Source organism: Vitis vinifera, chromosome 4, assembly GCF_030704535.1.
Source record: "Vitis vinifera cultivar Pinot Noir 40024 chromosome 4, ASM3070453v1".
Taxonomy (NCBI): Eukaryota; Viridiplantae; Streptophyta; class Magnoliopsida; order Vitales; family Vitaceae; genus Vitis; species Vitis vinifera.
Window position 1 is genome coordinate 25380682 of NC_081808.1, and position 25515 is coordinate 25406196.

General features: G+C 38.3%; 1 protein-coding gene across 4 annotated transcripts in view; it reads right to left on the reverse strand.

Moving 5' to 3' along the window:
- LOC100246530 (DNA polymerase delta catalytic subunit) overlaps positions 1–25515 on the reverse strand; it is a 65881-nt gene that overhangs the window by 34933 nt on the left and 5433 nt on the right. For all 4 annotated transcript variants that reach the window (XM_010651045.3, XM_002264349.4, XM_059736546.1 and 1 more), the window contains exons 10-20: positions 18806–18872; positions 18621–18692; positions 15619–15705; positions 8758–8877; positions 8565–8663; positions 7872–7979; positions 7628–7723; positions 7431–7496; positions 7217–7273; positions 6988–7075; positions 6783–6862 (exon numbers count right to left, since the gene is read on the reverse strand). In XM_010651045.3, the coding sequence (XP_010649347.1) occupies positions 6783–6862; positions 6988–7075; positions 7217–7273; positions 7431–7496; positions 7628–7723; positions 7872–7979; positions 8565–8663; positions 8758–8877; positions 15619–15705; positions 18621–18692; positions 18806–18872 (940 nt within the window). The remainder of the gene's footprint in view (positions 1–6782; positions 6863–6987; positions 7076–7216; positions 7274–7430; positions 7497–7627; positions 7724–7871; positions 7980–8564; positions 8664–8757; positions 8878–15618; positions 15706–18620; positions 18693–18805; positions 18873–25515) is intronic.

Below are 25515 nucleotides of genomic sequence, written 5' to 3' on the forward strand. Positions count from 1 at the left end.
CTACTCCTCAACAAAATGGAGTTGCCGAACGCAAAAATCGTCATCTTTTAGATGTGGTACGTACTCTCTTGTTAGAATCTTCTGTTCCATCCATGTTTTGGGTAGAGGCTCTAAAAACTGCTACTCACTTGATTAATCGTTTACCTTCTCAAGTCCTACATATGGAGTCTCCCTATTTCCGCTTATTTGCTAAGCAACCTAGTTATGATCACCTTCGTATTTTTGGTTGTGTATGCTTTGTTCATTTACCTCCCCATGAGCGACATAAATTATCTGCTCAATCTGTTCGATGTGCTTTCTTGGGATATAATATGTGTCAAAAGGGATTTGTTTGCTATGATCCTACATTACATCGTACACGTATTTCTAGGAATGTTATTTTCTTTGAAAATCAACATTTCTTTCCTGTATCCTCTTCTACTGTGTCATCCTCTTCTACTGTGGTCCTTCCCTCCTTTGAGCAACAGTTCTCAGATCTTCATCCAGTCAGTTCTCGCTTTCAACCAGGTATTGTGTATACGAGACGCTCCCGCCCACAGTCTCTTTCGGTGGCTCACCCGATATCTGATCCTACCACGCTCCAGATGCAGTCAGTTGCAGCACCTTCAGTACGTCGCTCTTCTCGAGTGTCTGTACCTCCGAATAGGTATGGATTTCCCTCTTCCAGTTCTGGCAATTCTATTTCAGCCCTTACTGCTGCATTGTCCAAATTTGATATTCCCACATGCTACTCACATGCTGCTAAGCATGATTGTTGGCGACAAGCTATGCAGGAAGAAATTGCCGCTCTAGAGGCCAATCACACTTGGGACATTGAGCCCTGTCCTCCCACTATTGTTCCTCTGGGTTGCAAATGGGTTTACTCAGTCAAGGTCCGATCTGATGGAAGTTTGGATCGTTACAAAGCTCGGCTTGTTGCACTTGGGAATAATCAGGAATATGGTGTCAATTATGAAGAGACCTTTGCTCCTGTGGCTAAAATGACTACTGTTCGTACGATTCTAGCTCTTGCTGCTTCCAGTGATTGGCCATTACATCAGATGGATGTAAAAAATGCTTTTCTTCATGGGGATCTTAAAGAGTGTATTTATATGAAGCCACCCCCGGGATTGTTTCCCTCTCCGACTTCACATGTGTGTAAGCTTCGTCGCTCTCTTTATGGTCTCAAACAGGCCCCGAGGGCCTGGTTTGAGAAATTCCGCACCACTTTATTACAATTTTCATTCAGGCAGAGCAAGTATGACACTTCCTTGTTTCTTCGGAAATCAGACATGGGTATTGTTGTTCTTTTGGTTTATGTTGATGATATTGTGATCACTGGTTCCGATTCTGCTTTACTTGGTCAGCTCAAAACTCATCTCTCCGAGTCCTTTCATATGAAAGATCTTGGACCTCTCACATATTTTCTTGGTCTTGAGGTGCATCATAGTCCCTCTGGTATTTCCCTCAATCAACATAAGTATGCGAGTGACTTGGTGGCTACAGCTGGTCTACAAGGGGCTACTTCTGTTGATACTCCCATGGAATTAAATGTCAAGCTTCGCAAAGAGGAGGGCGACTTACTTGCTGATCCCAATTTATACAGGAAGTTGGTGGGTAGCCTTGTTTATCTCACCATTACTAGACCGGACATTTCTTTTGCTGTACAGCAAGTCAGCCAGTTCCTTCAGACTCCTCGTCATCTTCATTTGGCTGCTGTTCGTAGGATCATACGCTATGTTCAAGGCACTTCTACTCGTGGCTTGTTCTTCCCTGCAGGCAATTCTACTCGCCTTGCTGCTTATAGTGATGCTGATTGGGCAGGTTGTGCGGATACCCGTCGCTCCATCACTGGTTGGTGTGTGTTCTTAGGAGATGCATTGATATCTTGGAAAAGTAAGAAGCAAGACAGAGTCTCTAAGTCATCTACGGAATCTGAGTATCGGGCGATGTCTCTTGCTTGTTCTAAAATCATTTGGCTTCGAGGTATGCTTGCGGAGTTAGATTTTTCTGAGACCGATCCTACACCTCTCCATGCCGATAATACAAGCGCTATTCAGATCACGGCCAATCCTGTCTATCATGAGCGCACAAAGCATATTGAAGTGGACTGTCACTCTATCCGTGAAGCCTTTGAAGCTCGTGTTATCACTCTTCCACATATTTCCACCGACTTACAAATTGTTGATATCTTCACCAAGGCTCTCCCTCGTCATCGACATTGCTTGCTAAGTAGCAAATTGATGCTTGTTGATCAACCTGCATCAATTTGAGGGGGGCTGTCAAAGGACAGCTTTTGTTAAAGGACAGCTTTGCTGTCCACACTAGGACAGTTTTGCTGGTCAAAGGACAGCTATCAAAGCACAGCTTTGCTGTCACACTTCCTTCCTTATTTTAGCCCACACTTGTTGTCCACACTTCCTTCCTTAATTTAGCCCACCCTTCTTTCCTTATTTTAGCCCACAATTGTTTCCTTATTTCTTCATTTATTATTTTGTACAGTTAGCATATATTATTTGACAGATTATAGTTTACATGTATAGGGCTAGAATCATGCTGGAATTTATTTGCTTTTATTTGCTTTCCATGTAAAGCATCCTTGTAAAGTCTATATATAATATACAAAACTCAAGGCCAAGGTATTCGGTCATTCATACAATATTTTGACAACAAGAACCATAAAAATTTTTATCAATGTTTGGGAATATGTAGTTCAAGTAATGACAAAATAATGTAAGCAGCAAAATGGATAGGGAGCTAGGGTTAACCTAATGATTTTGGAAAACAATTGATGAACTTCAAGGTTCAGGGTGTGTGCTGAACATGAAATTTTTAATCTAGAACCCCATGGGATTTAGCTCTCTCAACCCGCAATTCAAAATTACAGTTCAAACTACCAACAAAAACATCCATGCCACTACAGGGCCAAGGAAGCATTTTTTTTTATAAGTAAAGCAATTGTATTAAAAGCGCCTAAAGTATACACGACGTATACAAGGCCAAAAAAAAAAGGGATAGACAAAAAACCAACACCCTCGCTTCACTTACAACCCGACCAATATATGAAATCTAAAAGAGACAAAGAAGTAGACTCTATATGTGCCCTAACTCACTCTAAAAACATGTACACGAAGGAGCGTAAAATCACGTGGTCTGTTAGTTCAGAATCTTCAAAAGCTCTTTGATTTCTCTCCTTCCATAAGGTCCAAAATAGACACAAAGGCGCAGTTTTCCGAGCCTTCTTCCTCTTCTTCCCTACAAAAGCACCCCTCCAACTAATGAGGGCATCCTTGATTGAGAACGGCATCACCCATTGAACATCAAAAATAGCCAAAATAAGGTGCCATAACATGCTTACCTTAAGACAATGAAGGAGAATATGGTTTGTTGACTCCTCTTCACCCTTACATAAATAATATTTCTTTGGAAGACTCCAATCCCTCCTTTTTAGCTAATCTAGAGTCAGAATTTTTTTCCCAAACTGCTTCCCAAGCAAAGAAGCCAACTTTCATCAGCACCCAAGGATTCCACACCAAGCTTGTGGGGAAACCATTCAGATAACAACCTACTAAGGAGTAGAAAGATTTGATAGAAAAGGTGCCCCCCCCCCCCCCCTTCCCCAACTGCCAAACTATAACATCCTCTACTCCTTCACTGATCAGATGCCTTTGCAATCTTCTAAGCAACCCTTCCACCTCACCTAACCCCCAATCATTTATCTGTCTTATAAACATTGGATTCCAACAACCAGTCCCCCTAGCCTACTCCCACATCTGATCTACCCAAGCTTCTTTATCAATGGCAATTGAAAACAGCTTTGGAAATGTCATAGCTAAAGGTTCCTCCCCACACCACCTATCTTTCCAAAACCTCACCTTCTTGCCATCTCCTACACCCTTGCCAAATCCTCTATATTAGAGACCTCTCAAACTAGGATTAGCTCGCTTTTGTCCAAATAAATTTTTAAGCCAGAGATCGCCTCGAACCACATGAACACCGAACTCGAGGCCTCTAAATGCTCCTTGTTTGAGTCACTGAAAATCAAAGTATCATTGGCAAAAAGGAGATAGGACACAATCCTTCCCACTCCTCCTCTCCCACTAGTTAAGACCCTTGAATGAAGCCTCTTTCCAAAACCTTCTTCGATATACTAGAAAGCAACTCCATTGCCAAAATGAAAAGAAAGGGGGTAAGGGGGTCTCCCTATCTCAGACCTCCAAAACTAGCAAAGAACCCAGTAGGAGTTCCATTAATCAAAATCGAAAAGCACCACCTCATCCACCTAACTCATTTGGCCCTAAAGCCCATTTTTTCCATGATTGCTAATAAGAACTCCCAATTCACATGGTCATAGGCCTTTTCAATGTCCAATTTGCAAATGACCTCCTTTTTAGAGCTCTTAAGCCTTGAATCTAAGGTTTCATTAGCTATGAGGAATGCATCCAAGATTTGTTTACCCTCCACGAAAGCATGTTGGGAATTTGAAACTATTCTCTCAACCACTCTTTTCAACCTATTAGCCAAAACTTTAGCTAGAAGCTTATAAAGGCTCCTCACCAAGCTAACAGGCTAAAAGTCCCTCAAATCCTATGCACCCCCTTTCTTAGGAATGAGTACAATAAAAGTAGCGTTCAGGCTTCACTCAAAGAGACCCAAATGATGAAATTCAGAAAAAAGTCCCATCACTTCAAACTTTACAATGTCCCAACAAAATTGCCAAAAGGCCATGGAAAACCTATCTAGATCGACGCCTTATCCCCACACAAACTAGAAAGGGTAGCAAGGATCTCTTCTTCTGAAAAAGGATTCGCCAAGGCCCTCGCTTCTTCAATGTCTAGTATCAAAAAGGGCAGCCCATTGATACTTGGCCTCTACTCATCAATTTCTAACAAAACTCTTTAGAAAGAGTTAACCACCTCCTCCTTTACCTCATCTTCCCTTGTCAACCTTCTTCCATTCCTCCTCCTCCAAGCATTAGCCATCTTATAGAAAAACCGTGAATTTTTATCACCTTCTCTTAACCACAACTATGGTGACTTCTGCCTCCATGAAATCTCTTCCATACTTGCCCACTTACTAAAGTCCTCCACAACCCTTTTTGTAACTTCCGACTCTTCAGGGGATAGTCCTAAATCTCTTTCTTTGGCATCCTAATAACCAATTTGAAAGAGGGCAGCCTCTTTGTTAAAAGAGACATTCTCAATCACCTCTCTGTTCCAGGTTTTGAGATCTTACTTCAGCATCTTTAGCTTGCAGACTAAGATGTGGCTAAATGAGCCACTAAAAGTGTAGCCTGTCCACCAACTCTTGACCAAATCTTTGAACCCTTCCACTCTTAGCCACATGTTCTCAAAATGAAAGGGAGATTTACCACTTTTGATCCTCCCTCCATCTAGAAGAATGGGGGCAAGATCAGACGTAGGCCTAGGCAACAACTTCTGAGAGAGACCATTAAAGTGACTCCTAGACAAGGATCTGCTATTTGGGTCACCACACCAGGTAAAACACCCTCGAGCTAGGGGTAAATCTCTCAAATGGAGCTCTTCAATGACCTCTAAAAAACACTTCATTGCAAAAGGGATTCTTGAGTTATTTCTCCTTTCTCTAGGAAATCTAACCACATTGAAATCCCCACCAATGCACCAAAGATCACTCCACAACCCCTTGATGTCCCCAAGTTCTGCCCACAACTCCTCCTTATCAACATTGCCTACCAGCCTATACACCCCAGAGAACACCCAAATGAAATTTTCATCACAATTCTTAAACCTACAAGAGAAAGAGTGCACGCTCATTTCCACTTCTAGAAGCACCAAAACTCTATCATCCCAAAAAACCAAAATTCCCCTAGATTGACCTCTCGAATACACACTTTTCCAATTCGAGAATCTGCCTATCCCCAACTTTCTCACAAAAAATCCTACATATGTTGAACCTTAGTTTCCTGCAAGCAAACTAGGTCTGCCCTCTGAGAACTAATAAGAGCTCTCACCATTTTCTGCTTATCCACATCATTTAAACCCCTTACATTCCAAGAGAGGATTCTAATCTTCATCCACAAAGTTCACAAAATTCACCGAAGAGCTCCCACCCCTTTTTCTGGTCCTTGTAGTTAAATCATAATTGATGGAACATTGAAGATTGGGTAATTCTCTCTCAAATCTAGACCTTGGGGTTGAAACTTTCTTTTTTCCATGTTGAGAGCTTCTGCCCTTCTTCCTGGACTCCAATCTCCGCAAAAGGACCAAAATTTCGCTTTCAAGACCTTCAACCTGCATTCCCACAAACCTACTAAAGGCCAGCAATTTACCAAAAGATCCCTCACAAACCTACTAAAGGAAGCATCTTGTACTATGCTATAGAAAATATCTCTGGGTGAGGCATGTGTTGACATGCCAAGGAGTACAAATATGTGGAAGGGTTTTAACAAATAACATAGTTAGGTTAGGCAAATGCCTTCAATTTATTTTGTAGATTGGGTGGGATCCAACTGAGGGAGGGAGTAGTTTTTTATGTTCTCTCTCCATTTAGCAAATCATTTTGATACCCATTGTATACGTCCTATGTACCTTGGTGTACAGTTTCCCTTTGAATTTTATAATATATTCTTGCTTGCTGATCAAAAAACTGTTGTTTGATTTAGGCAAGTTCTAAATTTGGTGAACTGCTCACTGAGCATGTTAATTATGCACATGAGAAATATACCCATAAATCTATGTCAAATCAACTTTGACCATACCTAGCATGACCTTGTTTAAGAAATTATGTACAACATCAGAAAAGGAAAAGTCCATCTGGTATACCTCAGCATTATGTTCATAGCCCCCAAGTGTTGTAAATTTCTCTTCCACCAGTTTTTTTGTGTGCTCAATCATCTGCCGACCTTGACAAGGATAACCAACTCATAAGATCAAGAACTATTCAAAAAACAAAGTATTTCTGATCTTATCCAGAAAAAAGCTTACATATTGAGCAGTACAAGTGCCAAAAAATAGTAGTATGTATTACCATAGCTTGTAACACTAGAAGATATCTCTATACATGGTAACTGGCCAACAGTGGCTCCTGTAAACCCATATACAGAATTCGCACTTATCTGGAAAAGCAACAAAAACCATTGAACTTGAGACAATAGGAATAGTGATAAACAACTAGTTCAAATATAACTCTAAATCATCACAACTATAAAATTAATCATACAAGAAATGATAACACAATTAACAGTTACATAATTTACCTTCAAGGCAAGCTGACGACCATCTAGCACAGCCTTCTCAAGAGGATCCTTTGCTTCCTAAAAATTGATAAATACCATTAATTACATAAACAAAGGATCCATCAGTAACATAGAAAGCTGGATAACAAAGCAATAACACTGTCTGACAGCAACATAAAAATTTAATAAGAAACAACCCACATAAATACTTAGGAGAGAGATGGAAAAAAAAAACCTTCAAATCTGCTTTTGCTCTTTTACGGGCAGCTAATAGTTCTTCAAGAATTTCCGGAAGAATGCCCTGAAAGTAAATTGCAATATATTCTCATTTATGTGAATCTATAATATTCACGAAAACTTAACAACTACTAAAGTTCACTCATGTTTACAAATAGGAAACACGCTTAACCACATTACTATAAAAAAATTAACCTTCTGTAAACTTGATTTAACAAATATTTCACCGGATGGAGTTTTGTTGACACATTCTGGTGGGAGGTTGAGTTTGCGAACATCTTCAGGTGTTACCTTGACAGAGACCATTAAAAATAAAATAAAATAAATTACCATAAAAGCTTCTCAATCAGACCAATATTCATTTAAATAATACAAATCAAATCTAAATGTGCAAAAGTAGCTTTTTGCAGCAAATAAAAGAAATCATCAGAAGAATCACCAGTGTGCAGTAACATAAATTATATGCCATCATGATAGATGGATATAGTGATGCAAAATCCAATGTTGCAATTGGCTTTTCATAGAATCCTGCGTTCGCCTCCAAAACCTACATTAGAAAAATTCCCTCAATGTCAAAGCAATAGACATACTCCAAGTGTTTGCTAAAGGAGATCTCATAGCACAGGCTTTCCTTCATCAATTAATTAGCATTCCTTATAAACTAGAAAAATGTCAAAAACAGTCTGTATTTGCTTCATAGTAGGAGCCAGTAGCCAAAATAGAGCACCTACAACATGATTACCTAAATAGCCTTCAATCCCTCTCAGTATGGAAAGAAGAGTACAAGCCTAGCAAATCTCTTTACCAGTAGAAGCACAAATTCAAAATGACTGAACCTAAACTATAAAAAACCAAAAGTTGATGTACATAATTGAATGTTGTCAAAATGCAAAAAGAGAAGCTAATACCCCATTTTTATAGGAAATCTATTTTTTTTTTGGGTTCTATCATCATGTGCTATAACAATTTTCCAAACAACCATAATCTAAAGGATCAGAAACTTAGGACTGCAATACAACTTAAAATCTTATAGGAAATTAATCCAAACTAACCCAAATACTTAATTTCTTGTCATGTCCCAAATGTTAATATGACTGAGTTTATGAAGTATCAGAGAGAATGATAAACTTACAGTTGCACCTTCATATGTTCCTTGTTCAGATCCTGCTTGTTTGACATTGGGAAGAACAAGGTTCTTCTGTTTTGCCTTCCTAAGAAGTTGAGAAAGTACCTGAAAATAATAGTTGATTTTTGTAATTCCTTAAGTTCGATCCCTCTGCACGCTCATCAATAATTCATCAGTTCTAAAGAAGTATATGATTAACCTTAATGCTTTGCCCTCTGGAAAGAAGAAAGGAGATAGGGACACCTGTAACACGAGCCATCTCAACATAATTGTAAATGAACATCAGTTTGTCCAAAAGCCGCTGTGGGAGATAAGCATCCTGCAATTCGAAAAAGAAAGAATGTTCATTGGTGTAGCAAATGAGTTACATTCTTTTTTTTTTTTTTTTTTTTTTTGCCTTGAACTCTTCCTTCCAAAGCATAGAGAAGACATATTTATGTAATAGGTTTAATATCAAATTTCACATAGAAAAGAGTAAATGAAACTATTGAGGCTCACAGAATTTTGCTTACTTTTCTCATATATTTTTAAAATTATGAGAGTGAGCCAACAAGCAACTTCAAGGAAAACAATTATCAACAATTTTTAGATTATTAACTCATATATTTCTTAAAATAATCAAGAACAATATGAATTTTATTTTGTGCCCTAAAAGTGTGTGTTAGGAATTATGTTCCAAAGTGTCTTTTGGCTTAGGAAGAGCACTAGAGAGGTATTCTTGTGAAGAGGGGCTATCCTTGCTATGTGATGGACTATCTGGCTTGAGAGGAGTACAATAATTTTTAGGACAGGAAGAGATTGACAGAGATGCTAGGGAAAGACTAAATTACCTTATAACTTTTAGATGTGTGTCACCAAGGTGTTCTCAGGAATTCCTTTTATTATTCTTTCACTAGATTGGAAATTGAGTACTTAGCCTTTTCTCACTTTGCTTATCGTCCTTCTTGTTGGAAGAATTCCACATCCTTCTTTGTTTATTCACTCTTTTTGTATATTTTCTTTATTATATTATCTCTTGCTACATTATATAATATGTTCTCCTTTCTAGTATGTATTTTCAAAAAATGTTGTAAGTTGTCACAAACTTCTTGTTGAATCCATGAGTGTACCCAAGAGTGTGATTTAATCTTCACTAAATCAACTTCTCAATCAATCCAAACAGGACAATCCTACAAATTCATCAAGGGAACATTGTGCATGTGATTTTTGAAGTATCCCATTCTGACTCTCTCCTATTTGTTAGAGTTCTTCTCCCTTTTTTACTCCTTGTTTATAAACACAAACCGCCTTTTCTCACTTTGCTTATCATCCTTCTTGTTGTATATTTTTCTTTTTTTTTTCTTTTTTGATAAGTAAACGATTATATTAACGAAGGCAAAAAGCCAAAGAGCATACAGGGAGTATACAAGGCTACAAACCCTAAACCAAAAAACAAAAGAACCCAACCCCTACTTGGAAGCTATCCATTCCAAGAAACCTATAAGGGAATTCGACTCCATATCAATATACATTTTAGCCCAACCCCAAAAATTATACACAAACGAAGTCTTTAATTTCTGAAAGGCTAGCACACCCCCTCGTTGTATATTTTTCTTTATTATATCCTATCTTGCTATATTATATAACATGGTCTCCTTTCTAGCATATATTTCCAAAAAATGTTGTAAGTTCAGTCACTAACTTTTTGTTCAATGCATGAGTGTAGCCGAGAGACAACGAGAGCCCTTTCTAGTGTCGGAGATGACATGCTCTCACTGACAAAGCTCTTGTGGCAAAAATGTAGTGGACTGAAGGTTTTTTAAATTGAGCAAAAATGTTTTTTAAAATGATTTTAAAAACTTTTAAGGGTGCTCAAGCGCTCATGATAGAATTCCAATTTTGTGCAATTGAACTAATTTTACAATTGTTACTGGATTAATTTTATAATTGCAATTGGATTTATTTTACAATTATAATTGGATTTCTTTTAGACATCCTAATTTGAGTCCATTAGGTACCTTTATCCTATAAACACTATGATAAAAAGGGTTTTGCTTTTTAATGTGAATATTGGAAAAACCTAAGCAACCTTCTCCAAACTCCAAACTGTCAAGACGTTTGTTTTCACATTCTCAGTCTTGAGAAAGAGATTTGGATCCCCTTAGGCGCTTAGGTTAGATCCACTAGGAGCACACATGGTGTTATGTCGCGGACGTAAAGTGCAGAGATACTAGGGAGTAAGACTTAGGGGTATTTTCGATCAAGTAAAACTGTGTATTGTGATTTCAAATAGTGGATTGGTGATTAGAGGTCTTTGATCCAATGGTTATACATCCACGCATTGTGTGGGTGGTTTTCCAAGTAAAAAATTTTGTATTCTTGTTTTGATTGTTTTTAAGTTTCCCTAATTTGAAAAGTGATTATTACAAGATTAAAAAATAATTTTTGGGCTAAAAAGGTTTAAACACTTATTCACTCCCTAGGTGTTACCTAAACTAGACCTACAAGCTTTCGAATACCATATTAAGTAATCAATTTTCCTAAACATTTAAGCTTTTAATATTAGGGCCCACAATGTATATCGTGCTTAAACAACCCTAACATTACCTTTAATTGAGACCTATTCTATCCTTCACCAACATCCCCACCCCACCCCTTAGTAGGATTTATTCAAATTATCAATGGTCTCCTTTCAAAAACTTAAAAGATTTTAACATGAAAAGGTTTCTTGATAATGATAACTATTTTCCACCCTCAGTACTTGAGAACGATTCTGGTGGTTAGAACTTGGTATATGTATATTGTTCAAATATCATGTCGAAGGACTATATTTCAGTATTATCAATTTTATTTCAGATCCATCTAAAATAAGTCATTATCAACCATTCTTAATACTACTAAGTTTATTCTTCCTTTTAGTTGCCTCTTATTGTTCCCAGGTTTACTACTATAATATTCAATTCTAAACTGTAAAAATAAAGAAATGATGTTTATGTCTTAAAAAAAGCTTTTTCTATGAAGAAGCACAAAAGTAAGGGAATGTCAAGCAAAAAGAACAATCGCCTAAAGTAAGAAGTTTGCAAGAAAATATTGATGAGTTAGGTATCAACACAAACTTACAATTAGTTATAATATATGTGATCATATGTTCACATCAATCATGTTAAAAATATAAAATCGCCAAAAAAATAAAAGAAGTGGGTGAGATTCATAGCTAACCAACCCTTAATATGCCTATCAAAATTATGAGTTGCTATAGTCTATGTTTTAAAAGGTTATTGAGGCTTATGCCTCAAGGCTCGCCTCAAGGAAAGGCTCTACAAATTAGCCCTAAGGCTTAAGCCTCACCCTATCAAGGCTTATAACTTTGAGCCTATAGCCTCAAGGTTGTTGATGCCTAAGCCTCAAATATCCAAGGGGTTTTTGGTATATATTTTATAAGAGACATAAGTCTGAATATTCAATGATTTTTAATGGGTTCTATGCTCTATGCTTTTGTGGACTTCTAATATAGATTTCATGAATTTTGTATTGGGTCCCTACTTAGTTAAACTTTTTACAAAATAAAGATTTACTTAATTTTCAATTAACTTTTAAAATGGAAGGTAAAAAGAGAGATTGAGAATAAGGAAGATAGGGCGCTTTGGACAATGACTAAGAAAGGGAAGTTCACGGTGAAGTCGCTCTATATTACTTTGGAGCTGGGGACATCAATCCCTTTTCCTTAGAGAAACATATGGAAGGCGTGGGTGCTACCTAAAGTCAGTTTCTTCGCTTGGGAGGTGACTTGGGGAAAAGCCTTAACATTGGATCAAGTCCAAAAAAGGGGGTGGTCTTTGGCGAATAGATGCTTTTTGTGTCATGTTGAGGAAGAATCCATAGACGATATCCTTGTCCATTGCGTAAAGACGAGAATCTTGTAGGAATTGCTTTTTGCCCTTTTTTGGGTATCTTGGGTGCTACCATCGTCAGTTAAAGAGACTTTATTAGGGTGACATGGTTTGTTTGTGGACAAGAAACACAAGAAGGTGTGGAGAGAGGGACCATTATGCTTGTTTTGGATAGTTTGAAAGGCAAGAAACAAAATTCCCTTTGAGGGGGAAGAGCTCTCAATCCAAAGTTTAAAAAGTTCTTTTGTTTGTTGTCTTTGGTCGGAAGCAAAAGGGTGTATAGATGATATTCCTCTTAACTCTTTTTAGTTTTCTACATTAGTTGGGCCCTTGGTGAGGGTGGGTTGGCTTAGTTCCTTTTTATTTTGTAACTTCAGTTTATCATGGTGCTTGTTGGTGGTAGTTATATAAGTTTTGTATACCATGGGTTGCTATTTTGGCAGCCCTTTGTAATATATTTTTCTTTTTATCTATCAAAAATAAGGGAATTGTTTATTGTTCTAGTGGTTGATCTCATATATAATCTAATTATTGATTGATAAAAAAATATATCACTACAATTAGTGGATAAAGAAAAAGATGAATGGGTGGATATTAACACCAATGGGGAGGATAATATAGCAATTGGATATGATTATACTCCTTGGTGGATCCTAGTGATAGTAACAGTAATGTTGAAAACCATTTGGTAAAACCATGAGAGAGAGCCGAATTTTATGAGAGAAAAATGAACAAAATCAGAACTATTAACAATGAAAAATAAACCATAAGCTACATTTTATGAGAGAAAAAGAAACTAAATTAGAACTATTAACTATGAAAAATAATTAATCTTATCATTATGAAGTTTATATCTTTTTTATTATTCAATTTTATTGCAATTTTATGAGTTTTTTAATAATTTTAATTATTTATTTGTTTAAGTTGAGGCATATGCCTCACTCTGCTTCAAGGCTTACATCATGCCTCTTTTTTTTTTTTTTTTGATTGGAAACAACACAAAGATTTATTGATAGATAAAAATAAGTACAAAAGAAGGATGAGGAATCCTCCCGCCAAAGAAAGCTAAACTATAGAAAAATACACTGAAAAACAAGCAAACACTCTAAAACATTTATTTTGCAAAATAAATGTTTGCAAAATGCCTCAAGACTACCTTTAGCCTTTTAAAACATTGGCTAGAATACAAAACTAGAAACATGGGATCCCGTCAAATAATGCCTAGTATTATTAATCAAATTTGTTTTGGTGTATAAATTCACTAGCTGTTGGACCTTAGATAAGGTCATTGAGAGTCAATGACCAAAAATGATGATGTACACAAGATTCTTTCGTCCAGTTTGGCATTTTGTGGGGTGTGGCAGAACCAATTTTAATTTATCAACAAGCATTTCTTCAATCATACTACAAAATTGGTTAAAATTTTCAAAGCCAAGCATGACTGGGTCAAGTTGGGCTGAAATAGAGTGAATCTCCAAATTCAAGATATGTAAGTTGCAATTTTTGGTCTGCCCTAGTGTGTTATAAACAAAACTAGAGGAGTGAAGCCACTGGATAGTCAAAGATTTCTTAGGAAATTAATGCCTCTCAATAATTTAATCACAGTAATTTGATGTAAATAGTGCAGACTTGTTAGCTATATGCAAGAATTCGAAATAGTACTGACCACTTAAGAAAAACCCTTCACCGCCCTCTAAAAAGAAGGGAAAAAAATAAAAAATAGAACCATATAGAAGAAGGTTCCACAATGTACCAGAGGGGTTTCAAAATAAATAGACTATGTATACAGTAGGTTTGAAGGAAGAAGTATGATGCTTTGACTGTCAAGACAACCAGATATAGAATAATCTAAAATAAAACCTAGGCCTAAATGACATATATCAAACCATGTTTATGTTTGTAAAATCTATATATAATAGGAAGAGAACATAACAATAGAAATAAAGAACAAGAGTAAGATCAAGAAGAGGCCTTATAAGTTAAGACATTTGAAGAAGAGTTGCTTAGGGAGGCCACCCTTGACTATGAGCAAGCCCCCCTTGACAAGCATTATGGGCAAGATATGAAATTAGTTTGACAAAAGCTTTTATGGAAGGGCAAGAAAGAATTTATGGTGCCTCACCTTAATTAAAACACCAATACAATTAAAAAGAGGACAACTTGTTGATTTTAGCAACCAAGGCAACATAAAGTCATTCCATTGCTACAATGGAACATACCACTGTAGGAGTACATGCTTATTCCATCCACATGTTTTCTGTTGGAAGCAGGGTAGGGGGCCGGGTGTCTGGGTATCCACAAACTATCATACTTTTGTTATTGAAAAGTGGGAAAGGAAAAAAAAAGGATGCTTATGCACAAAAAATGGCATCTAAATTATTGGTTATCCTTGTTGAACTACCAATTTTCCTAAAAGCTTAAGCTTGTAGGATTTGGACTCATAATGTATATCATACGCTATAACACCCTCCCTCACAAGCAGCCTTATACCCACATGTGAAGAGGCACAAGCTCGTAGGTAAACAACCACAATCAGTCTCTAACCACAGAGGCTCGTAGTGAGGTTTGAAAACATGAGCTTCTACCAAACAGGGCTTTGATACCATGTTAAACTACCAATTTTCCTTAGGTTATGTTTGGTTCCCGGAAAGTACAAAGGAAAGAAAAAAAATGCTAAGGAAAATGATTTTCTCATGTTTAGTTGTCCTATAAAATATTCCAAAGAAAATTAAATATAATTAAAATTAGTTAGAAACTTATACATTTTAAAATTATTTAATCTTTATATTAATGAGTTAAAATAAATAAAATGAGTTTGAAGTAGTAAATAAAAATAATTTATCATCTTTAACTCTATTCTTTATTTTCCTTCACTTTTTCTTTCCTTTTACTTTTCCTCTCTATTTTCTTTCCTTTGCATTTTTCCTCAAATTTTCCAAGAACCAAACATAGCCTAAAAGTTTAAGCTTATAGGATTTGGGCTCATAATGTAATCCTAAATATTATGCAGCACAAGCTTTAAGCCAAGCTGACTACTATCTTACATATAACACTCCTATAATAGGGCTCTTCCTTTTAATGGATATATCACTCTTAAAGCCAAAACAGACGCTATTCCAAGAAGTGAAAAAAGTAGACATTGGAAAAGTTGAAAAGAAGAAACCCAAGATATACCAAAACAAAATATGCACCTTCAAACAGTATACAGCAAGCCGCCTCCTGGTTTCCGCATTCCCATTCTGAAGATCAGATATTATTGAATGGTGGACATCCTCTTTCTGCAAGAAGAAAAACAAAGTCATAATAATCTGGCCAAATTCTGATCAAAAAAATAAAAACAATAATCTGGCCAAACAAACAGAGAATAAAGTATCATTTCACTGCCACAAGCTCATATATAACCACAATCAATAACAATGAATCTAACAGAGTTAAATAGAGCAAAAGAATATGGCCAAAACGTCTGGCTGTGATAGTCAGGTTGGAAATAACACTTATGAATATGGGGGTAAGGGTAACAACATTCAATGAGATGCATCTGTAGTGTTTCAGGTAAGAATGTACAATGAGCTGCACTAAGTATCCATTTAGGCAATCACTGGAGCCTGACCCTGCAGTTCTTCATCACTTTCGCTGTCTAGCAAGGGAAGAAGACAGTTGGAATGGTGATTTCAAGAGGAAGTGCTTTGAAGACGTTGAAGGTCTTGATGGAGAGGAAGACCTTCTTGGTTAGGTTGGAAGGCGAGCACGGAGGAAAGTGGTGCTCGATTACAAAGCTCAATAGAGGCTCTGTTTTTGTCTTAGGTTTTGAAAAGGATGCAGTCGGGTGGATGATTGAACATTTGACGAAAGCCATCGAAATGAAGAGCCACCTGGGTTTCAACAGAAAGTTCAGGGGAAAATGCAGTGTCCACCTGATGGAAGTTGGCTTCAACAACCACGGAAGGTTCATAAGGATCTCGGAGTTCGCTACCAACAAAAAATCTTCTGTTCTGATTATTCCTGAGGGCAACAAGAGCAGAGGTTGGGAGAATTTTAAAAGCGCGTTGTCTTCAATGATGGTGGTCCCCTCTTCGAAAGCAATCGAAAAAGGAAGGAAATTTAGAGGGGAAAGTTGTTCCCACAATCACGTGGGTTCTCTGCACCGGTCCTACGCGAAAGCAGTCAGTGGTGAAGGACCAGGAAGAGGTGGACTCGTTCCAGTTGGGAGGTGGGCGCAAGCCGTGGTGTGTGAAAGCAATGATGATAGTGTTAATTGGGTTGAGGTTGGAAGATTGGTGGCGAGAAGCTTAGGGAAGAAAGGCGTAGTAACAATTGTACCCATTTCAGGTGGAAAAGGAGTATTTTTCGTTGAAACAACAAAGGAAGCTATCTTTCTCCATGATTTGAGGAATTTAAAGGTTGAGGAAAGGAATATAGTCTAGTTGCGAAGGTGGTCGCCAAAGGAAAATTCGGAAATAGAGGGGAAGTTCAGAGGAGGCTAGATCGAATTACGTGGGTTGCCATTTCATCTATGGTCTGAGGTACATCTGAAGAAAATTGTGGAGCAATGGGGGACGGTAACTGAAATTGATTGGTGAACGTTGAAGCTATTCAATCTTAGCAGGGCGAGGTTAAGAATCGCAATGAAGGATAGGGCAGTCCTCCCAGCTTTGTTAGAGGTTTTGCCTAGAAAAAACTTTTATTTGATCTTTTCACAATTGAAGTTCAAGTGAGTTCCTAGAATTGGCATCCATTTTGATATTCAGGACCCAGTAATTGAATAAAGAGGTCCAATTTCTACATGCCCCCCTTCTCTCAAAATATCTTTATAGAAGTTCACCACCAGTAAAATCTTTTTTCAATGTAAGTATTTGCCAAGGAATGTGAAAATAAAAAAAAAATCAATCAATCAAAATCAAATGGCCAGATCCAAAGCAAAAAAGGAGTATCCAATAAGGATCTCATACCCGTACTCATGTTGACACGGGTACACTAGTGAAGTTGGGGGATCCTGGTATCATAAGAGCCCACCAAAGTCTAAGCTCATCCTCAAGCACCAGAAACTTCATATCTTTTAACATGAAATATCTCAATTCTCAAATAAATGCATCTGCACTAGGATGAAACTGAGAAGAGGTAATTCTATACTGTAATTGGGAATTACATCCAAAAATGTACAAGTAAGCCAAAAGGCAAGCTTTCCACAGAAACAAAAGGTGGAAAAAAGAACTGGAAACAGTGGGATTCCAAACCAACCTTGCCCTTGAAAATGGAATGAGCATGACATCAATGTAAGGATAAGTTCACAAGGCCAGCCCATCGAATAAACATTAAGTGGGAGTGAACTGAGGTTCACAAGATGTATGAAATCCAGAGCTTACTGAAAAATGCCCATTAATCTAGTGCCCAAATGCATCATAGCATGGTGCTAAAGACACCTAAGGGCAAGGTAGATATAGTGTTTGATTCTTATTATTGACCCAAAATGAATGAAGAAAGGAAAAAGGGGAAAAAAAAAAAAAGACAGTAAAAATCTCACTGGTAAGGCTTGAACTTCTAGTGATATGATATAAACTAAACAACACAAGGAAAAAGGTTGTGTAAGCTTGATCAAGTACAGCTTTCCATATAACATGTTTGAAATACAAAAACCTAGTGCCCAAATGCATCATAGCATGGTGCTAAAGACACCCAAGGGTGAGAGGTAGATATAGGGTTTGATTCTTATTATTGACCCAATAATGAATGAAGAAAGGAAAAAAAAAAAAAAACAGTAAAAATCATGCTGGTGAGTCTTGAACTCCTAGTGATATGATATTAACTAAACAACACAAGGAAAAAGGTTGTATGTAAGCTTGATCAAGTATAGCTTTCCATATAACATGTTTGAAATACAAAGCAAGCATACACCACATAAGGAAATGGAACACAAAGTAACACCAAGTAAGCATTTCAGATTATTATAATAACTCACAAAAGTTTGCTAATGATTGCAACTAGGACTTCTGTATTGAAATGTGAAGTTTGATGACTGACCCAACTAAGATGTATGGGGTTCTCTCTTTCCCATAAGAAACAATTTTAATACAGGGAAGTTTTGCATTGTTCTTCTCATCAAAGATATTACTCAAATCCTTCAAAAATGTTCCAGGATATAAATGTTAAAAAAAATTGATATGACAGAATATCAAAAGAGAAGCCTTGATCTAACCTGCTCAGAAAGAAAGTGTGCAGACACAGAATTCAGTGAATAAGAACTTAATTTATAATCCCGTTGCATAACCTGCAAGAAAAGAAAGACAATTGAATAATTATTTGTCATTTTATCTCAATGAATACATTTCTCATAAACCATGTTAGGAAATAACCTAAGTAAAACTGGTCGATGAACAAAACCTGAAGCAAATCGAATTGCACTCTCCCTTCCACAGTAACTTCTTTACTCTCCCTTGTTCCATACTGTCTGCAATAACCATAAGTATCAATAAGCCTACTATTCTCATAAGTTACTTTGAGAGGAAAAAAAGGGTACACAAAGCAATTTCAAGAAAAAAATCAATTTCAAAAAAGTGCCACATGGGCTACTGATGCATCACACTCGAAGTCCAGAAAATTAGAAAATACTAATTTTTTTTATATATAATTTCAAAGAAAGAACATAATCAACAAAAGTTCAACTAAAGGTACGCACGTGGAATATAGAACAATTGAAAATTCATTCATTTTAATTATGAAGTGCTTCAGTCCCTCAGCATGTGTGACAGAACATCAACAAGGCTTCCAAGTTTCAACAGTAATAATGAAGACAGAAGTTTGAGATACCATGAAACCTCATATCTAATTGTCTCAATTTGAACCAATGTTTTTAGAACCAGACCGGTCATTGAACGGGAAAAGTTACCGGTTTATAGTTCACGGGAAAATATATATTTTATATATCATTAAATTTTAAAATAATTTTTAAAAGTAAAAATAATAAATTTTGAGGAACATAATATTTTCAGAAATTTATTTAAAGAGTTCCTTAAGGAAGAATCATCACACCAAAAATGTTTCCAAAATTCGATTCTTCTCTCATTGCCAATACAAATCTTGTTTTGACATTAAAAATTCTCCATCTTCTTCTTATCACCCTCCAGAAACTTAATTCCTTTTATTCCTAGAACTCTAGTTCCGAAATCCAGGCTCTGTTTCTACACATGTGACATGACTGGAAACATTCACTTTGTCAATTGGAATCTGTTTCAGTGTCTTAGATATTCCCCTTTTTTATTTTTGATCAATAAATTAGAAATGTATTAAAAAGTGTCATAAAGGACGCACCAAAGTACACACGATATATACAACGACAGCCAAAAAGCATCAAAAAAAGGAAGAGAAAACAAAAGGCTACTTCCTCCCTCAAACCGACCCCAACCAATAAATAAAATCTACTATGGACATCAATCTTTCACCTATAAACAGTTTGGTCCAAGTTAACAAGTTACACAAAAACAAGTATTTCAACCTTTGGATTGAGAGTTCCACATTCTCAAAAGATCTTCTATTTCTCTCTTTCCAAATTGTCCATAAGAGGTATAAAGGAGTCGCCCTCCAAACTTTTTTCTATTTTCTTCCAACAAAGGAACCATGTTAGCCTAACAGAGTCTCTCTAACTGTGGACTGCATCACCTAATAAACTCTGAAGAGAGACAATAATAGCTCCCACAACACCCTTGTCTTGCCACAATACAAAAGGATGTGGTCAATTGACTCATCATGAGACAAACATAGGAAACAACGATTGGCCAAAGACCACCCCCTCCTTTGAAGCTGGTTAAGAGTCAAAGCTTTTCCCCAAACCGCATCCTATGCAAAAAAACTCACCTTAGGAGGAACCCACACATTCCACACAACACTAGAAGGGAATTGCACTACCCTTCCTATCTCTAAGCTAGCATAAAGTGATTTAACAGAGAAAGTCCCACTCTTCGTTTCAACCCAACACACTTTATCCTCTTTACCCTTTTCTACCACTTTATCTTAAAGTTTTGCCAAAAAGCATTTCACAATAGCAATCTCCCAATCGTTTAGAGGCCTCGAGAAGTTAGGATTCCAGCCACCCCCCTCATTAGAATGCTGCCACAACTCCGCCACCCAAGCTTCTTTAGAATTAGAAAGGGCAAATAAAAAATGAAAAGAAACATTTAACAGCTCATCCCCGCACCATTTATCTTTTCAAAACTTTATCTTTTTCCCATTGCCCACCGAAAAGGACAATTTACAACTAACTAAATCCCACAACTTCCTTATGGTCTTCCATAACCCAACACCAAAGCCACCTCTCGCTTCCTTAGAGCACCAACCCCTTTCCATTTCCCCGTATTTACCATAAATGATTTGTCTCCAAAAGGCTTCCCTTTCTAAAGCAAAGCGCCAAATCCACTTACAAAGGAGAGTTTTGTTAAGCGAGTGAAGGCGCTTAACATCTAGGCCCCTCTTCCTTCTATCAAAGCAAACCATATCCCACTTCGTCAGATGAGGCTTACTATTTAAGGTCCCGCCTCCCCAAAGGAAGTCCCTTTGAAATTTTTCCAACCTTAACCGCACCATCCTTGGCATCCGGAAAAGAGACAAAAAGTAGATTGGCAAACTAGATAACGTACTTCTAATCAACATTAGTCTCCCTCCTTTGGAAATATATTGTCTTTTCCACAATGTCAATCTTTTAAGGAATCTTTCTTCCATCTCATCCCAAGCCACCAACGAATTGTAAGGGGCGCCTAGTGGGAGCCCCAAATAAGTGGTTGAGAGCATTCCCACTTTACAACCTATTACAAGAGCCAACTCTTCTAGGTTCTCCGTTCTACCCACCAGAATGAGCTCACTCTTGGTTAAATTAATTTTTAGACCCAAAATGACTTCAAACCACATAGCAACCAGCTTAAGTACATCAATTGGGTATGAGAGACCTCACAAAACACCAAAGTATCGTTTGCAAACAGTAGATGACTAACCTCCAAACCCTCTCCACCTCTCATTCACTTTGAAACCAGTCAAAAAGCCAGCTTCTCTTGCCCTTCTAAGGAGACAACTAAGCGTCTCCATAGCAAGCACAAACAAATACAAAGAAAGTGAATCCCCCTACCTTAAATCCCCTAAAGTTTTGGAAGAAACCTAAAGGGGTACCATTCACTATAATCAAGACACTTGGAGAAGAAATGCACTGACTAATCCACCTCTAGCCAAAACCCATTTTTTCCAAGACCACAAGTAAAAAATCTCAATTGACATGATCATACATCTTCTCAATATCCAGTTTGCACAGTACCCCAGACCTATTACTTTTTAGCATCGAGTCAATTACTTCATTTGCTATTAGTATAGCATCAAGGATTTGCCTACCTTCCACAAAGGCGTTCTGAAAATTGGAGACCATTTTATTGATCATCTTTTTAAGCCTATTAGCCAACACTTTAGCCAATAACTTATTCAGGCTACCCACTAAACTTATAGGCCTGAAATCCCTAAGATCTTCAGCCTCTCCTTTCTTGGGCACCAACACTAGAAAAGTAGCATTAAGGTTTTTTACAAATCTACCCTGATCATGAAAATCCCTAAAGAATCCCACTTTTCCTTAACAACATCCCAACAGCACTACCAAAATGCCATTGAAAAACCGTCCGGCCCTGGAGCTTTGTCCCCATTAAGAGAGCCAACAATGTATTGAACACCTCTTTCTCAGTAAAAGGTTCCTCCAACTTCACTGCATCTTGCCTATTTAAGGCTTCGAAGTCCATGCCACTTATACTAGGGCGCCATTCCTTAGATTTTGTCAAAAGGGCTTGGAAATCCTGGACAATTCCCACTTTGATATCAGCCTCCTTTGTAAACCAAACCCCATTAATCTTGACCTTAGCCAAAAAAATTCCCCTATGTGCATTTGCCATTTTGTGAAAAAAAAAAATTGAGTATTTCTATCACCCTCCTTCAATCAAACTTCACTTGACTTCTATCTTCAACTTATTTCCTCCATAAGAGCCCATTTCTAAAATTCTACCCTTGATGCCTCTCAACAGATAAAGTCCCTAGTAACTCCTTAGAATCCCAAAAGCCCACTTGTGCAAGGGCCAAATTCTTTCTAACAACCACATTGTCGAACACCTCAATGTTCCAACTCTTCAAAAAGCCTTTTAGTTTTTTCAACTTTTCTACTAGAATGAAACTAGAGGATCCCCTAAAACTGAGCCCCAACCACCAAGACTTCACTAGGTCCTTGAAACCCTCCTCCTTCAATCACATATTCTCAAACCTAAAGGGAGAAGAACCCCTCCACATCTCACCCACATCCAACAGAATCGTGCAATGGTCTAACACGGGTCTAGGCAAGATACATTGCAACACACAACTAAAATGGCCTTCCCATCCCTCAAATACCAAGAAGCAATCTAACCTCGAATGGGCTTGATTATTCAAACCCCCACTCCAAGTAAAAGACCCCCCAAGCAAAGGAAGATCCCTCGATTGGAGATCATCACTGACCTTTGTAAATTTTCTCATTGTCGAAGATAGTTTGAAGGCACCAAAACGTTCACCTAGAAGTCTCACAACATTAAAGTTTCCTCCAATACACCACAAATCACTCCACAAGCCCCTAATTGCCCCCAATTCATCCCAAAAGTCCTCTATAACACTCCCAAGGGTAGGGTCATACACCCTCGTAAAAATCTCGACAAAACCATCATCACAACTCTTAAAACGACAAGAGATTGAATACAACCCCAATTCCATGCCCACTGGCTCTAGCACTCTGTTATCCCAAAAGACTAGAATCCCTCCTACTACCCCCCTATCATTCACTACCCCCCACTCTAAGAATCTTTCTGTTCCTAGACTGCGAACCACCCCCATGGACATTTCTTGGATTTTGGTTTCCTTAAGGCAGACCAAACCTACCTTTTGTGTTTTAATGAAAGACTTTAAAATCATCCTTTTATTACTATCATTGACCCCTCTTACGTTCCAAGATAGAATTCTTAACTTCATGAGACAACTGTAGATAACGCCCAACATTCTCTACCCCTACCACATTCTATATCTAGCCCCTTGTAGTTCACCAACCACTCTAATTTCTTAAGCTCTCTTTCAAAACAAGAACTAGCAGATTTATTTTTTCTCTTGCTGTGTTTTTTACCCCCTTGATTCTATCAAGGAGAAATCTCCTCCTCAAAGCACTTTGTTGGCATACCCAAGAATTTACAAAAGGTAGCCAACTTGTTGAACAACCCTGTCTCTTCTATTGTGCCATCATTTTTACCTAGGGCACAGTCCCTTCCCTTATCAAAGCTCGTCTTGACCTCTCTAGCTATGCCTTCCTTTCCTTTGAGTATCGAAACCTCCAATAGACTCCCATCATCCAAAGTCATCTTCAACAGGCCCAACTCCACAAGCGGACCCTTCCCCCTAGCCTCCACCGACTGACGACTGGACGACGAGGCCACCTCCAAGCACCCCGCGTCGCATCCACCCAACAAAGAAGGAGAAGAAGAGAAAGCCCTAAAACCTAAAGGAGTAGAAAGAGGAGTCTGACATGGATAACTCACCCCTTCCTCCAAAAGGGCTTCATCAATCGTCAATCGGAGAGAAATTGGCAACGAAAAGACTTGTCTTGGGGGAGAAACCACCCCGTCACCATCGACGTTTGCACCAAAGCCGCCCTCTGCATCTCTAAAACACAAGAAAGCCCTTTTCCCCTTTTTAGAGCCATCCCAATCCCAAGAGGAAAGGCCTACACAAGGCGGGCCTAGATTGCTTGGCCCATTCACTAAAAGAATTGGGCTTTGACTGGATTTGGCCTCCACGAACTCAGGCTCATTAACATCTTTCAACTTGTTAAGGCCTGACTCCACACCAAAGAAAGGACTTTCCACACAGGGGTAATCCACCCCCTACGCCACCACACAGTTCTCACCAACTACCCAAACCCCTCCCATGTCAACATCTAGTCCTACCATCCCTAGCATTATAGCCAACACCATACCTACCAATCTACCCCTACCACCAGGTGATGACACATCCACAGCCTCCTTTTGCAAATTCAAACTTTGCCTCCTCACGCCCTCATCAGCATGTGACTGGCCTTCACCCTCATCCCTTTCCTTCCATCCATTGGTTTCGCCTTTGAGTTCCACATGAGAAAGCCATGGTGGGACTTACCACTATAGTTGTATTGCATAACCTACCAAGCCTTCAACAATCTACAAAGTCCTCGACGTTGCGCACCCATTTGAACACACCAGAACTCTAGCCCACTGCATTCGCTAACCACTAGCAGTAACCTCATCCATTGTTACAAAGCCCCCGCAAGAATCACCTATCTTTTTTAATGTCCCTCTATACCAGAGGTGCAAAGGAAGCCCCACCACTCTAACCCACACCTCCTCTGCATGAACCTCTTTTTGGTAGCACCCTACCTCAGGGCTCCACCAATCCAAGCTTAACACCCTATCCTTAAACTTCCAAACACCCCTTAAAAACACTCTCTCAACATCATAAATAACCTCAAAGTCAAACAGCAAAAAAGCTTCCCCAAATTGAGAAATCCTTACTCCCCTCTTCAGGGGCCAATTAAAGTCCACCCAACTATATAAAGAGCTCAAATTTGGGACAAGGGTAAAGCCCTCACTCCACCTCCCCGCCAAACATCTCCTCAGTTGTGCCTTTCTCTTTTGAACCTCCACACACCCCACCTAAATCCAAATAGCTTCACCCAATCTACCATGAGCCTTCCTAACTGTATTCGCAAACGAGCCTTTCGACCCATCATTCGAGCTACCCCCATCTTCCATAGTCCTAGAGTTGAAAGAGAGAGGAGCCGCCCCAACCACAGAGAGGGAATCAACCCCAAGGTGGCGAAGCTTTTCCGCCAAAACCAACCACCCCCCAGGTAGACCCCTTCCTTCAAGAAAACACAGAGAAAATCTCTTAGCCTCCACTAATTTTACCATGCCATGAATGAATCTGCCAGCCTTGTCTTAATGGCGCTCCAATCTGAACTCTCCACCATTTTCCACCCAAACTTTGCTACACCACTTTCCAACTTCATCCCTGCAATAAGCTTTCACTCC